Source organism: Labrus bergylta, chromosome 24 (assembly GCF_963930695.1).
Source record: "Labrus bergylta chromosome 24, fLabBer1.1, whole genome shotgun sequence".
In the NCBI taxonomy this organism is placed as follows: domain Eukaryota; kingdom Metazoa; phylum Chordata; class Actinopteri; order Labriformes; family Labridae; genus Labrus; species Labrus bergylta.
In genome coordinates this window covers 9,019,689-9,036,615 of record NC_089218.1, presented here as the reverse complement: position 1 = coordinate 9,036,615, position 16,927 = coordinate 9,019,689, and the positions used below count along the sequence as shown (strand labels likewise).

The 16,927-nt window shown below is 42.0% G+C and overlaps 1 protein-coding gene across 2 annotated transcripts in view; it reads right to left on the bottom strand.

Annotated features, from left to right (window-relative positions):
• LOC109984174 (receptor tyrosine-protein kinase erbB-4) overlaps positions 1-16,927 on the bottom strand; it is a 222,756-nt gene that overhangs the window by 93,466 nt on the left and 112,363 nt on the right. For both annotated transcript variants that reach the window (XM_065951976.1, XM_065951978.1), the window contains exon 2: positions 15,887-16,038. In XM_065951976.1, the coding sequence (XP_065808048.1) occupies positions 15,887-16,038 (152 nt within the window). The remainder of the gene's footprint in view (positions 1-15,886; positions 16,039-16,927) is intronic.

The following is a 16,927-nucleotide window of genomic DNA, read 5'->3' as shown; positions in this document are numbered from 1 at the left end:
AATCGCAGGCAATTAGCGGCCTAGCGCTGGAGCTCTCAGTCAAACAGAATCCTCCGTAGGTCCCGACAGGCTTCTTTTCCTCTCTTCTTTTTCGGAATATCCTCGAGGCGAAAAACGTGATTTTCACATGTTGGTAAATTGCTTTTTGCATCTCTGGGATGCAATGCGTCAAGGCGAAAGGCAAAAAGAGCCAAACGTGCTTTATTTCCCCCTCACCGCAAAACATAATCATGATAGAAGGCGGCTGTGTGGCTGTCTTGGAAACAGAAAGTGCTTGATATTACAGCTGAGAGTTGCCGCGCTCAGGCACCTGTAACCCCCCTCCAGATATGTGGAAATGTTTGCAGTGTCTCGCAGTATGGAAACACACTCGCAGAGGCTTGGAAGGAGTTCTATCTGAATGCGAGCCAGTATTGAAAACACCAAGAATTGTCTTGCATAGTAAACACTTTGCTGAGTGAATGAATCTGGGCCTCCTCTGCTGATGCATTACACTATTGTGTGTCCTACTCTTTCAACAATTGATAAAAAGAACAGACAAAGAGATTGAAAAAGGACACAATGAAGTAACTACGTCTTCCTTAGAAGTCAAGAACTTCCAAATTGATCTCTTATACTACCTAAAAGACACTTATGTAAGCTAACCTGCTCTATGTTTTTAGGCTAATTGCCTCAATTTCTACCCTATTTTTTCAATTCACTCTGCAGATACTAGCCGAGCCAAAGCAGCCAGTTGATTTGCATACAAATTTCTCCATTTTCACTCTTCCCAAGAATCGCCTTTGGGCTTCACCCAAGATTCACAGAAAAACGCTGAATAAGAGAATTTAAGCAGCAGAATTAAGAGAATTTAATTAACATGAATTGTGTCACTGCATACTCTCCATGTGGATACATGTCTATACCGTTTATTATTGTGCTGAATTTTGAAGCTTTCCATTGGTCAAGGTCAACACATGCAAATTTACAAGGAGGGTTGGGAAAAGCCCCCGTGTGACGCCATGAAATCTGATTTATTGCCTATTACAAGACTCTAATTTCGCCGCAGGAAATAAAGAATGTGCACATGTATGGAAGCCGGGGCTGCCATGGGAGCGCATGCATTTTTAATTCACACATGACAGTCAATTATGCTGAATCATTATTTTTTTTTGTACAAAATAAATAATTGAGTAAATGTAGATTGGACTTGTGTTTTCACCTATCCTCAAACTGCAAAACTGGCATTATCTTTTTAAAAGGAGTTTTTCCAACATCATTATCAAGACATCAAATGAGGGGATATATTTGGGGGAGGAGAAACTATGACAAGAAGCTTATCCCTTTAAAGTGATTTCATGTCAACCATTTGTGTTTCACTCTAATACCCGAAGAAGCTTGTTAAGTAAAGATTGATACTTTTCTGTGGTCCAACATTATTCCAGTAAATGCGACTGGGTGAATGTTCATCCTGGGGTCTTATTTATCGCCTCACATTGAATCTAGTCTGGTCTCTCGTTGTGACAGCGTCGCTTTTCGTCAAACTAAGCCGATCTGAAAAGACTCTTAAGCAACATCAGCCGGGCCAAACAGCTGGATTACTCCCTGAAAAAAAACCCCCCCAAAAAAAACACTGCTTTGTTACCTCAAAATAATGAGATATTTAAGTCGCGCTCATGAGAAAACACTGTTTGATACCTCAAGATAATGAGGTAATTCAATAGATATCACGGGAAAGCAAACAAGGGCCGTGCAGATGCAATATAATGAGAGCGGTTTGAGATCTGGAGATAATGACACTATTGAGTTGTAATCTTCTTATAACAGGGATTAAAATAGTGCTGAATGCTTTTTAGCAGTGTGGAAATGCTTAAAGACAGCAAAGGTTCAAATGCTGAGAAAAAACATGCTCTTCAGCTGTTTTCAGTGCACACTGAAAACAGCTGAAGACCACTTTTGGGTCACGAACCACCAGTTGAGAACCACTGCTGTAACGCATTGTAAGAGCGCCTTTCCTGATTTAACTTCAGTTTAGAACATTTTTAATTGTTTATAAAGCCGTTAAAAATACAAGTTATTTCCAAATGTTTAACCCAATCTGGATATGTATGTATTCTTTATGAACTCTGAGTATTGCATGTTGCACTGTGTAACTTAGATTTAGAAAAAGATAAAGGATAAAGGAGAAGAAAAGGAGAGAAGTTTAGGGTTAGGAGGTGCATACGTAGAAAGTGCAGAATGCTAAGGGAGAGCGAAGGAAGTGGAGCACAGAGGAGATATATTTCAAAGCATAATTAATAGTGCACCTGTTCCTGTCATCTGGATGAGTGAGAGTGTAAATGAGGTGGATGGAGAGAGAAGGAGCCAGAGGAGGGAGTTGAAGGGAGGGGAAGGTACTGCAAAGAGGAGAAGGAGAAAAGGAAGGAGGAAAGAGGCATCATGCCGGGAAAAAAAAGTATAATGACACCATTATAAAATACAAGAGATGGGACACATATTATGGTGATTATGGCTCATTTCCATACATATAGAGCACTCTGCCAGTGAGTCAAGGAGAATGCAGCGGCGCATGTCACTGGCAAGACTGCCGACTCTCAACAGTTTGATGCGACCGCGGCGCCGGCGCAATCTGACTCCTCCACACGGCGGCAAAGTCAATGGGCGGGCAGGGACCTGTTTACCAATTCGCTTCAATGAGCTCTGTAAGAGGAGCATGCACTCCTTCACCTCCCGCGACTGTTTGGCTGCTAAGTATGCCGAGAGCACTCGGGTGTGACATTCAAGATTTTTGAGGAATTCAGTTTAAAAAAAAAAAAAAAAAAGAGGAGGAGGGCTATTGACTTTGAAATGAATGAAAACCCAGCTGCATGAAATGTCACCAAGTCATTCAGAGCAGGAGTTTTGGAGATCTTCTAAAAAAGGATTTCTGTGAAACATCTCAGGTCTGATTTCACACCCACGGGGTATCCCTTTGAGATGAGTCCACATCAAACGCTTCAACTTACGTTTCCTTGTGTTATTGGATACTGTAAGTAGACGTAGTACGCTCATATTGTCTTGTCTTTTTACGATAGTAGTCTGTAATTTTGTTATGAAACTGATACAGTCACAGCACGTGTTGAGGTGTGTCTGACAGGTTTTCAACATCATCAGTGGAATTAAAGACGTCCTATCATCTTGTCAGACAGAGTAGTATAACTAGATGTTTCTCTAGAATTTGGGTTTAATTTGATTTTTCGAAACTAAACTCTGTTAAAACTCTAAGGAGGCCTACATGTAATCCTAAACATTCAAATTAAGGAATAAAATGTGAATCTGTGCCGCAGAAAGGTTAAACTAAAAGACTATAACTGTTATTTTCATTTATTCATAAACAAGAGTCTCATCTTTTTGTTCTCAAAGTTTTTAAATTAGATTCTGAAAAGGTACAGAGAAGACAGCCCTTGATTACCTGTGCAAGATGTGGTAAATTAACCCGCTACAAGCGCAATTTCCTCAATGAAAAACACTTTTACACTTCATTTAGAAATATTGATTCATAAATGCAGTGTAGTGTTAAACAGCTTCCTCCCATGTTGGATCACAGTTTGTCAAGTTGCCACTAGATGAAGTAAAGCGCAAGTTTTCAGAGTCAGATTCACAAACTGACATGTTTCACTTTCGACACTTTTAGTCAGTGTGTGTTGACAATGACATTGGGGTGAGACAGCTGTCTTTGTGTGTGTGTGTGTGTGTGTGTGTGTGTGTGTGTGTGTGTGTGTGTGTGTGTGTGTGTGTGTGTGTGTGTGTGTGTGTGTGTGTGTGTGTATCCAGGGGTGTGCCTTCAGCAGCAGCTGTGCTACTGGCTTTCGGCGCTGATATTTATTGTCTCCGACAGCCCGACAATCTCATATAAGCCTGTTTCACGAGCGGCGTCTGCGTTGTCAAGACACATTTACATTAAAGACCCTGACTCGGAAATTAAAAATTACCAAAGGGGGGGGGGGGGGGGAAAGTTTGCAGCGCATCAGCAGGCCAGACTTAAACAGTGACAGAGCAGTACAGTATCTGATCCCTAAGCCTAAATGAAAACACTAATACATAACTCATGAGGGGAAGCTGTTGTATCATCCCAGCAACAGTCCAATGGCATATCGCATTATGCTGTAGCCTTTGGGGACCCTACATAATGCAGTCATGTGACAAAGCTAGTGCGTATCAGCCACAGGCTTGGAAGCAGCTATGGAGGGGGGAAAAAGTAAGGAGCATGTTATCTCCTATTGCACCTAGCTCCTATATCTCACATTTAAGACCCTCATTATTCATGGTCAGCCCAGCTTAGGACAGAGATTCTGTGAGCTGGCAGGATACCTGACAGGAGGCGCAAATCTGCTGAACGAGGGCCCCCCCCCCCCTGAAGAGTCCAGGTGGAGGAGAAGGGAAGGGGGAGCTGAGTGGTCTCTGAGGCCCAATGTCAGTTCACTCCACCGGGGAAGAAAAAGGTGCTTACTGGCTCGTCCGAGTGATTGATGATTGGGCCCGGTGCAGAGGTAGGATGCAGCCATAGGTAGACAATGCAAGGCTGTGCTTGGATAATACATTTATGTCAAGGGGGAAGGAGACAAAAAAACACAGGGATACACGCTGTGGAAGGTTTTGAATGTATGGAAACAAAATAGCAGTTACAGGTAATGATTGTGTTACAAGAGGCCCGTCCAAGACATAAATCATCCATTGCCTCACACTGGGCACCAAAAAACGAGTTCAACCCTGCCTACAAGGACAAACTTACTTTCACACCAACCATTCCGTTTTTTTCTACATACACCAGTACTTTGTCTTTAACCTAAAAGGCAATCCTTGTTGCCTCTTTTTTAAGTCAGCTGTAATGGTATGTCAGAAATATGGTCAAAGTAATGTGAGAAGAAATCTTAGTGTACAAATGAGTAATTTATTTTTCACAAGTGAGGACTCAAATTGAACTAGAAGACAAAAAAATGAGTTTTTCAGGGCAAAGAGTATTTTGTAAATTTGATCAAAGCTTCAGAGCCGACATTTACGTTACATTTATTGGCGGGGACACATTGTACTCAGCAAGTTAATTGTTAAGATCGCATCACAAAATTGGTCAGAAAGCCAATTCAGCTTCTCCTGGATACCTCCACAGTTTGCAAATTAGCAACTCTTGCCTTCCCAACTGAACTTTCTTACAAATAAAGTCTCCTATGCTACAATTATCAACCAATTCTTGACAAACAAAACCACAAGTCTCTCAGATTGAAGCAGTCAAGCTCTATTTTTCTTTCCTTCATGCACCAAACTATATCTTTTGTAAACCCTGAATATATTCAGGGCAGGTAGAGAGGCAGCTGTGGGACTGATTACAACAATGTCAGATTTGATCTGTCTTGTCTCTTCATAAAGTGTGTGAGTATGTAGTGTGTGTGTTTTGGTTAGGGAGGGTAGTTGTCTGCCATTTTTCCTCATTTCTGAATCGATGGCAGTGACTTCATCAGCAGTTGCAAAGCACACCACGTTTCAGCGCTAAACTACTTCATTACTTTGGAATCAAATTGCTCTCATCTAAGATGGATGTCATGATTTGTGGGTACACCAGGTGTGTGTATGTCTACGTGTACACATCTGTGTGTCTGTTTGTGGATAATTAAATATGGGCAGGCTACAGGTGCATGACAACTTTAGCGTGTTTTTAGAAGTGGTTGTCTGCCAATATAAATCAATCTAATGAATTATGAGATTGCACACATGTCAAATGACAGTTACTTAACAAGATGGCCATATTGGAGATATATGGTTTATAGAAAAGTTTCCATTGCGCCCATTTCAAGTCAGCGTATGGTCAATATGGATGAAATGGACAAGATCAACTTGTTCCCCACATGCAGGACGCAGACACAAGGAGCCACTGGAGAGGGCCAAACCAGTTGCAGACCCCCTGGGCTAAGCAGAGGTTCACTCACTCACCCCAAACTAACAAAGACAGACACATGTGAACCTTGAAATAAGCCAGGCACACAAAGAAATCATCAGCTGCATAATGCATACATATCATACACATCCACTCACACATTCACAATGTAAATGTCACTGAGGAACCCAATCTGTTCCTTCCACTCGGCGTAGCAGCAGAAGCTTGATGTGGGGCGTGTTCTCCTCAAGCCAGCTGCAGGAGGTAGATATTGAAAAAGGGATTGGCAGAAACAATTTACACAATCCCATAAATGTATCTGCCACTAAGACAGACTTTTAATATCTGAAAGGGGACCAAGGGATGGTTGTTGTAAATGGTAGAATCTACATGACTGACTTGACACGCACCCAAAGAGTCTCTCAAAACTGCATCTTCATAACACGAAGCTGAATAAAACAGGATAATAGAGCCAAGAGGAGAACAATAACAGACGGGTATTAAGGTATCACTTCACCGATAACATGCTTGATCCGTCCCTGTTCGCACATTTGTGGTCTTTACATTTTTAAGAGCGTGTTCAAGCACCACCTGAAAGCAAAAGTGTCCCACACTTTGAACACATAGCCTGCAGATGATGCATACTTATTTTAACACCATTTAGAAGTGGTGTCTCCCACAATTCATCCTGATCTGATGAATTAGAGGCCATGGTTGGTAGCTCTCCCATAATATTTTTCACAATCAGATGATATGATGCTTCAGTAATCCGTTTTTATATTGAAAGCTAAAAGTACTTTCCATGCTAAATCAACACTCTCAGTTGGCCATGTATTTGTGTACTATATTATAAGAATAGTAGAATATCTAGATCTTCAAGGTAAAGCTAATTTGAAAAAAGTTCTATGATGATTATTTTATGTTTTGGACCAAAATCTCCATCTTGTAAAAGCATTTTTTTGTTACTAAATCCTTTAAGACCTGCTAAATTTTACAAAAAATTCATGAGCAAGATATAAGATAGGGACAAACTACTAACCCATTTGATTATGTTGAAAGCAGATGTAACTAATCTCATGGCTAATGCTATTTTGTACGTGTTTGCTGCTGATATTGTAGATGATGTGAGGTTAATTATTTTTTGACTCTCTCTTCTTTCAGATACTTTTTCTTTGCATCTTCTCCCACTATCATTATCCCAGGAATAATCAAAATGTGTGACAATATAAGACTATCATGCACACATTGTGCAAACACACTACTTTAATCAACACTGCAACTCGACAGAAAGGAAAGAATTCAACTTCTGGGTGGAATGTACAATTGCAAAAAAGTCTTATAAATCACAGCGAGTCACGGACTCTTTAGAAAATGTCATAAAAATGCAACATGAATTCATAATATATCCTGAAGCTATGATGTAGAGCCTTCAAAGAGGCATATGATCTCAGAGCACGGTTACACAAGCGCTCCTCAGCACAGCCAGGCACACGTTTTTTTTTTTTGAGTCTCGTGGATTTGTCTCACAATGTTCCTATTCATATGTTAGCAGCAAGTTCAGACATTGTGTGAGACAAGGTTGGAACAAGATAAAGTCAATTATTCATTTGTGTTTTGCAGTGAGATGTTGTTGTTTGGCCTGGCCTCACCTTCCAGTGCAGAAGTATGAGGCTCTTGTTACTACTGTCAGTGTTTTTCACGGTGTGCCAGAGGAAAAACAACCACTCGTCTTGAAAAAGTAATTCAAGAGGACAACATGGCAAACATACAGGCAGTCTCTGACAAATATTCAAGCCAAAGCAAACAATACACTAAAGCTATGCAATGCACTGAATCCTCACCTGATCTGAATTTAAAGATAAAAGATTAAGTTTATTTAATTCCTTGTACCTGTTGGCTAATGATGTGGAAAAAACATTAGCATTTCTAATGTTTCTTGAGTTCAGATTTTTCAAAACCATTTTTTATGAACCATAGTTGTGTTGTACTTGAATGTCACACACTTGGTGATTCTCCTTTCAATGAGTTACACTCGATGGCAAAAATAAACTTTCCCAAGCTTTTAGTTTAAACATCTTGTCAGAGTTCCTACCAAGAAATAAAAGGTGTCCCACAAGGATCTTTTCTGGGCCCTATGAAGCACTTTATATGGGCCTGCTAAGTTTCAGTTAGCACAAGAAAGTTTCCGTGTGTTCACAGGATAGTTTCTTGCAATCACTAGAAAGTATGCACCACAAAGTTTCTGCCAATCGGTGTCATAGGATGAGCGCATTGGTCTTTTGCCGTCTATGTGAACTGGAGATGTCTCAGAGGGTTTTCAAATAGGAGAACCTCAATGAATTCTTGAGGCTTCAATAAATTAATTAAACCTACACAACTGCGCTGTAGAAGTTAAAATCTCACCACACACCATTATTAATGCAAAATATAGGAGTATTTGTCAACATGAAGCTACAAGCACATCCATATTTAATACAACAAGTATTTTAAAACATCTATATTTGATGTATGCTTCAATTTAAACTTCTTTTCAACTACACTGGAACAGAACTTGAAGATGGAAAGGCTTTGGCTTGTGTGGGAGTAAATATCCGCTTTAAGGCGATAAAAGTGTTGTAATTTAATGGATATTTGGTGTGCGGAGTCTCTCGGCGTTCATCACCTTCAGATATAAAAAGGAAGAACAGAACAGCTATTCATATATTAATCTCTTTCGATGTACCTCTTCGATGAAGACGTGTATATTACTGACATTGAAACCAGTCGGCGACAGCCAAGGGGGGATTTTTTAAAATAGTACTCACTAATAAAACAATTTGCACCTGGTAATAAGATAGCACAGGTGTGAGTGAGAAGAGACGCCACACTGGTTGACACATAGCCAGTCAGATAGAGTGGGGAAAGGAACAGGGCTGGGTGTAGAGGAGGGGAAGATGCCACCATTCCTCTTGTCCCCATGCATCTGCCACCATAATTTGCGATAATGACGGCATCCCAGCAGGGCCACTCTGCGCCGAGTGATTCCGAATTGATTTAGTGCATTAATTACGCCCCTGTTACGCCGGTGTCATGGACAATATTTTACAATTTGATAAGCAAAAGACGCGCCGTGGGATCATTTTGATGAATTGCGAGGGATCGGTCGCGGCGCGCTTTTATGGTCGTACCTTTTAATTTAACGGTAATCACTCCCCCCCACCCCCCCCTCCATGCTGTGGAGGCAGCAAGGCTTTAATTTCACCTCGGAGACCTCTGCTCTGCACCGTGTCTGCTTTGATCAGGCTGACAAAAAAGCAGGCGTGCAGCAGACCACACATGTGTACAGATGAATAGGCGAGCAGCACAATAGAATTCTAGATATGGTACAGCAGATTGTGTGCATGCATTGTTAATGTGTTTGTGTGTGCATATGTTTCCCTAACATGAGCTGTATTAATATATGCGCATCAATGCTCCCCCTCTGCAGCTCTTCCTGCACTGAACCAACAGCTCTCCAATGCTGCAGGCAATTCAGCCAGGAGCCCAGAGGTAATGAGCAGGAGCAGCATCCCAGCGATACCACCAACCAAGCACCCCTGGGGGCAACACTGACAGCAGGAAGGTTCACCATTGGCTGGACTGTGGACTGGTTTCCAAAAAAAAAAAAGAATTATCACCAGTATGCATGCAATGTATATGTATAAGGTCGGCTTCTTTCCTAGTGTTGCTTAACTTTAACTTTGTGACATTTTCAGCATTTTTAAGCCTTAAAAGTAGATATTTAATGAAAACTTTGACCACTGAAATATAGTTTTTCTGTAGAGTTCAGGTGTTAATGCACAGGTTTGTGGTCAAAGTGCATGAATTCAGTTTGAGAATAAGCAACTAAATTGCTGCAAAGACACAACGTGAACATCATGTAATCATGCACACAGTTTGAAAGCACTCACCTGAAGATTACAACAATGATCCTCGAGGCTCTGAACAAAGCAGAGATGAAGACTTTAAATAGTAAGTCTTAGCAGCGTTACAGAAGAAAGATGGCCGTTATGCGGTTGTAGCTTTAAAAAAACAATTATTCTCTTTTTCTGTTGATCTTTACAAATCCTTGAAAAAAGCTGAAAACCATTTTAATTTTTTTTTTAATCGACTCAAAGCTTTTCACTTCATTATTAGCAGAAACAACTACACTCTGGTTAGCAAGAGAAAGAAAAAAGGATAAAATTAAGTGCATATATAAATACATATACTGTATATAATTTTTCTCTTGGACTTGCACATCTACATTACCCCACAATTAACAAGCTATAAGATACATCAGGGTCTTGCCACCGTGATCTGGCAGGGTGCTTGTCGGCGTATGCAGGGTGCTAATTTTCCCAGCGTTAAGAGCTGTAATTATGCAGACGCTGCCGGGAACCCGCCAGGCGCTAACAGCCTCCCGTTTCAGGCGACAGTCCCAACCTTTTATGAGCTCCTTGGCTGGTTCAGAGGCTAATGAAACTGCACGATTCTCTCCTACTGTCGGGATCATGGTGTCATTATTTGGCGATGAGGCCCTGTGACAGCTATTGTGCAGCGTGAGGCACAATAGTGCGAAACATCTGTAGAGCGCAGGAGCAGGGAGAGAGAGAGAGAGACAGAGAGAGGAGCACTTGACCTCCTCTGCTGGCCCTGTCCTCTATTGCTCTCTGTCTCTCCATGTAAATAGCTGCTCTCACTGTGAGGGGAGCGGTCTCTCCACAGGCTCGCTCAAAACGCCGGCAGCACAGAGTCCAAAAACACAAAGATCAATTTAGTTTCACAGGGACCTTATTCGCCATGAATACGTAAGATATTAAAAAGTATCAGCTCTTTCAGATACAATGGCAAAAAGTGTGTGGATAGTAGGCTTAGGCGTTGACAAGACCGTTTAGGCAGCCTTTTCTTGTCTTGTAGAGTGACTTCTCCTCTTGGAATGGCACCTTTTCAATTTGAAAAAGCATGAAAAGCTTGAGACAAGACATATATTAGCATACAAGTCGTGTGAAACAAGAGGAAAACTTGATGAATCAATCAAAGCAGAATGGGAACTCATTCACAAGCACTGAATCAGAACACCGTCCATTATTTCTGACCAAACCAACAACAATGGCCTTCTTTAACACAAAATATTGGAAGAGGCCATTTGTCGTAAAGCTGCAAACAAACTTGGAACAACCTTCCAAAGACGGTCGGCACAGTCAAAGTCCAAACTTATCTCTTGATGTTTGCCTATAATTGATCTGTTTTGCCTTCCGGTTGCTGTATTGTTTCAAGTCATTGTCTGAAATATTGTTCGGAAATACTGGCAAGAAGAGCCCAATCAAAACTTTGAAAAATCACCAGAATATAAATAGATTAAAGAACGTTGCCATATCCTGACTAAATGGTGGATGGATGGTAAACATCGCTGAAGGACAGACATGAGTGGAGTCTGAATTACTGCCTCACAGTAAATTAATAGCATAGAGTCGCACTCTCAGACGGGGAGAGGAGCGATCAGATGAGGGCTGAGTAATGACACACGGGGAGGCAGTAATCTCTGACTCTCGCACACTGATCTCTGCAGGTTGGTGCAAGGACATTCAAGATAAAAAAAAAACAGAACTGAAGAAGATGTGACGCAAGGACCAAGGTTGTCATAATGTATTAGCAACCTTTGACCTTTGCAATTGTGTCCTGTCGCCTCATATGCACTCTAGACCAGAATGTGGCGTTATTAGAGTTGCAAAACGGGATCCTCCACAATGGAATTTCTGAGGCTTGAGAGAATAACTGAGTTGAAGCACCACTGAGCGCTTTCATTTGCAGCCGAACAACAACCCAAGGACGATGGGAAGAAGACTTTTGGTGTTGGGATTGTCTTTTCTCTGCTCCTCATCTCGTCTTATTTATTGTGTCATCTGTTGAATGACTGTGTCAAAGTGAACTTCCGGAGCAACGTTATCCCTTTTCCTTTATAAGAGGGAAGAGTTTGGAAATTAGAAGAAAAAAAATGTAGGACTCTCTTTGTTTGTTTGTTTGTGTTTGCCAAAGATTCGGTCTGTTAAGAGTGATGTCGTCGGCATATTGATGTACTGAACACCTCAGTTCACAACACAACTCTTGACACACGTGCGTTGTCGTTTCTGACTTCATTGGTGGACACACCTCGTCCCTACGCTCTCTCAGCTGTGTTTTGCAGCCGCCAGATTGATCCGGCTTTAATGAAGAGTCCTTCAGCCTAGGTGACATCATTAGCTGGTTGTGGGCCACTGCGGGCCACTTGGCACAGTTCCCCCTTCACTTCTGGGAAAATGGGTCATTGTGAGTGACAGACCGACAGCGGCCAGAGGAGCCAGCCAGCAAACTAGATGGAGAATAAATGGGGAATAACAGACAGTGGTACGGTGGCTTATCAGTTCACAACCCAAAGTACTTCTGAGTATCGCCAAAAAAGTTTGAGGGAATTCATATCAAGAACAGTAAGAAGGTCAGTGAGAAAGTTAGTAAGCAAAAGAGCAAGAAAGTGACCAAGCTATTAAGTATGTAAGGGTCCCTATGAAGTAAGGAAGAAAGGAAGTCATCAAATCAGTTTGTAACCAGTAATCAAGGCAGCAAGTTAAAAGTAAAAAAAAAATTATACCATAATCAAGCTCCTTTTCATCATTTGAACTAAATGGGGATTGAAAACTGTCTTTAATACAGTATGACTTTATTGTGACCTAATGCAGTAAACTCCATATGTGGGGCCTCTAAGCTGGATTAAGCATACATTTATCTATGAATACAAAGTGACCCTGATGTGATAAAACCTGCACAATAACACTACCACGATCACATCTCTGGTCCTGTTTCACTCCGGCTGAAGCGAGGCAGAGAGAACGGGGAACATCAGAGCGATGTGGTTTGGAAGGAAGTTGGAGGATGGAGGAGGCTGCAGAGCCATCTCATCCATCTAACTGTCAGCATCTCACCAGGCAAAAATCATCAAGTTCATCCCCTCCCCTGCTCTACATTTCTGCCCCCTCTAACCCCGCTTCCCCTCCTCCAGTACACGCACAAACACACAGAGATATGCGCAGACAAAAAAAACACACACACACCCCTGTGGCACAGTAGCTGAACGTTGTCATTTTAGCGCGGCAGCTGTTTTTGCCTGCCATAAAAGTGAGAATCCCTCCAGCTCTTCTCTCACTTTCTCACTCGTCCCTCCTTTCCATCTTCCCCGACGCCTTCAGTAAATCCAGCTCTGTCCACACATTTGTCCACATGTACCTCCCAGGCTGCTGCTGTAAAAAAGAGCATACGCAGTCCGACTGCATCACTTCTCCTTAGCCGTTATCAGCTTCCCTGCAGCTCAGAATCTATGAGTCTGTGTGAAGTGTATCTGTTGAAACGCATGCTGTATGTGCACGGTACTATTAGTGCATGGTGGTATGACATTGAACTTGGCATGACCCACCCTCTGTGCTGCTTTAAAGACATTCAACAGTGACTGAAGAAAAAGGAAGGTGTCTCAAAAAAACACAAGTCAGACCCTGAAAACACAGCCTCATGACATCACAACAGTGTTTAAGAATCCTATCGTAAATGTGTGACGTCAAAGGAAAATGGCTGCTGTGTGAATATGGTTGATAACTTGATAATTAAAAACCTCCTATTGCAACCATATGAAAGCCCCCCCCCCCCCCCCCCCCCCCTCCACCTCCCCCGGTTACTGACCCCCCCCTCACATCCACTTAACAATCCCCCAGATGCCTAATTGTTTTCCCTGACGATGCTGCGTCTAATGGGACTGTTTATGGTGTTCATTTGATAGCACTGGCCCGGTAATTAGACCACACCTCACTTCATTAAACAGCAGGGGGGGGAAGGAGGGTAGGTATGGGGGCCCAGTGGCATGAACAGTATATGCACATGGAATAGCACAAACACAATCCTGAGAACACACGCTCCAAACAACACACACACACACACACACACACACACACAGAAATGTCTACAGACCCTGGAGAGCGCTCTATAAGGGAGGAACTGCGATGGCACTTTACATTCAGAGTGCTTCTCATCTAGCCACAGTGTCTCACAGACATTCCTTCCATAATAATTCTCACTAGTGCCTCTTATCATTAGTCCCATTGTTCTGTTGTACTGCATTGTATTGTGCTGGCAAAGGGCCTTCAATCAATATCCATGAGTCCTTTCGCAGTGCATTACAAGCTGAACTCAACACCGGTTACATATTGTGACACCCTCCAGGTAAGGGATCCAGCGAAATGAGCTGGCCTTGGATGCACATTCTGAACTGTTGGACTTTTGAGGGTTTACTGAAAGAGTCACCTTGTCCATTAAGCTGTGTGTAACAAACTAAAGTAGGTGTAAGGGGGATTTCATTCTCTTAAAGGGTTAAGTAAGTAGGGGCGTAACAATCCATTTAAAAATGTTTAAACAGCAATCCAAACTGGAAGCATCCTTCCATATCATCATCTGTAATATATTCTTACACCTTGAAATTCCCATGGCATGTCACTAGTTTTCAGAGCCATTTTGATTGTGTTAAATTGGCCTTATTACTGTCACAAACCCATTGAACATGTAAAACATCGAGGTAGGGCTATGAGGTAGGGCTAAGGGTTGATTGGGGCTGAGCCAAAGAAACATTTCAGTATGCTATTTCCCCTTCTGTCTCTGTCCATGGTACTGAAATGTCCAAACTGCCACTGTTTCATGTAATGTCTCTGTCCGTGGTGCTGAAATGACACCACTGTCTCCCTGATGCTACATTTCAAACTCCTTTAACTGCATCTTAATCAATTCCCCTTAAGTCCTCTGTAATTACTTTTATTCTGTGAACTAAATTTATGCGCCACACAGTGCCAAAACAATCCCACACTGCAATGAAAAGGAGAGTACTGAAAACATTACATGCACTTCTTTTTTGTTAACAATAATGTGCAACAATATGCTCGGCGGGGCTGATGAAAAACTGTGATGATTCATAAGTGTCTGAAATGTCAATTTAGTGCTCACTGTGGAGTACTACTGAGTGTCTGTTGTGTAGGTAGTAATGAATGAGGGAACAGCACAGTGGTTTTGCGTACAGCTTATTTGTCTCTATTCATGGTGCTGAAAACTAGTTCTTAAACAACCTTTCCTCACAGTGCTCTTTAAACGGTTATTTAAACCAGGAAACAGGTTCAATTGGCTCATTTCAAAATGTGTAACATTCAAAGCATGGGTTGATTGACAATCAGTGGTACAAACAATAACATGAAGAATTAAACAAGTATTGTCCATGGGATAAACTCCCTTTGTTGTTATCCTGTGATGCAATGTGTGTTTTTTTTTTAAATAGTACAAACAGCAAAAATCTGATATTGAGTTTCTAAACCCTTAGTTTATACTCAACATAGCTTTCAGAGTTGAAGTTTAAGTTCAACTTAACATTACAATGTGTCTGAAACCAAATCTCTGTCCGTGGTCCTGAAACAGAATACCTTCCTTCCCAACAGGAGGAAAGAAAGTAGATCTACTTTATAAATCCCACGATCAGGATCCTATGGACATGCACTAATGGAGAGATGGCCACTGCGACCGCTCCTGAGCTGACTGGGGGGAATTGGTGCCTTGCTCAAGGGTGCCTCAGCAGTGCTCAGGAAGTGAACTGGCACCTATTCAGCTATCAGACAAATTTCCAGACTCTTACCCAAAACCAAACTACTCCCGCCCCCAGTAAACATGCAGTCTTTCACTGGATCTGTGTAAGGCTTATGTCTGCAGTTACAGATTAGATATCCAAATCTCTGCCTGCTGTTATAAGAACTCATTTATGAATTATTTAGTCTATTCAGTGTCTTTTTGTCTAACACCAAAGACCATTCATTCAACCATTATGAAACACAAAGAAATGCAGTAACGTTTGATGCTTGAGCTTAAAATGACTGAAATCCATGATCTAAATCGTCGGGGACTCAACATACAGGATGTGGGAGAAAGAAAAACAGAAGTGGTTCGTACCTTGAGGAAGGAGAGGTTGCGGTTCCGATCGATGCTGGTGATCTCCAGGTTGCCCATGACCACTTCGCAGTTCTCGTAGAGCTTCTTCAGGGATCGGTACTGCTGGTCCAGGTCGGACGGAGTGCTCAGCTTGTTGTCGGTGCCGGAACAAACTGGAGACAAAAAAAAAAAAGAGAAACACTTAGAGAGGCACGTCCAACAAGTCGAGTACAAACCACAAAAGGAGCCAGATTTTCTAAGAAAGTGAACAAGGAAGGGATAATAATTCAAGGAACAAGCTTTGAAAGAGTATAATTAATGATTGCTGGTCATTAATTCAGGATACTCATTATCCTTAAATGCCAACTTGATCACACACAGAGGGCTACCATACTGTAGCTGCTTAATACGTAGTAAAGGTCAGAAAACCAGCTAAACCATTTCAGCTGAAAGTGAGTTCAAAAATGATACATCACTTTTCCCTGGAGTTCTTTTGCCAGCAAAACTCAGATTTTTGACTGCAGTCACTGACGTCTTTACTTCCACAGCAGACTGTGAATGCATGCTCCAATGACTGCTGTATGACGACGGTCTGAAAATGTTAGAATAAGCGAGATAATGAATGGAGAATGAGAGAAAGAGGGTCAGGGAAGACATTCAGGATTGGGGGCTTTCAGGGCTAAAACTATGCACTGTGTGAGCATGAGGAAGGATTGAAGGACAGAGAGGAAGAAAGGGTCTGGGAGATTACGCAAATTGCTAAAAAGAGAGCGGAGAGTGCCAGACGTGACCCTCGACAATGAGGGAGCAGCCAGAGTCGAGACTCGGGGACGGACAAGTGGGGTTAGGAGGGGTTGGATATCATTTCTCCGAGGCAGTGACCTACAGTCTGGGCCTGGCACCAGCACACCGTTTAATCAAAGATATTCAAATTGCATTGGTTGACCTTTGCAGAGGCTTTCACTTGGAGACTCAGCTGACAAGATTACAAGACTTTGAAGTTATTATGGCGAGTAGAAACAGCTCTATCGGAGCGTGGGAAGGCCGGGCAATTAGGCACTC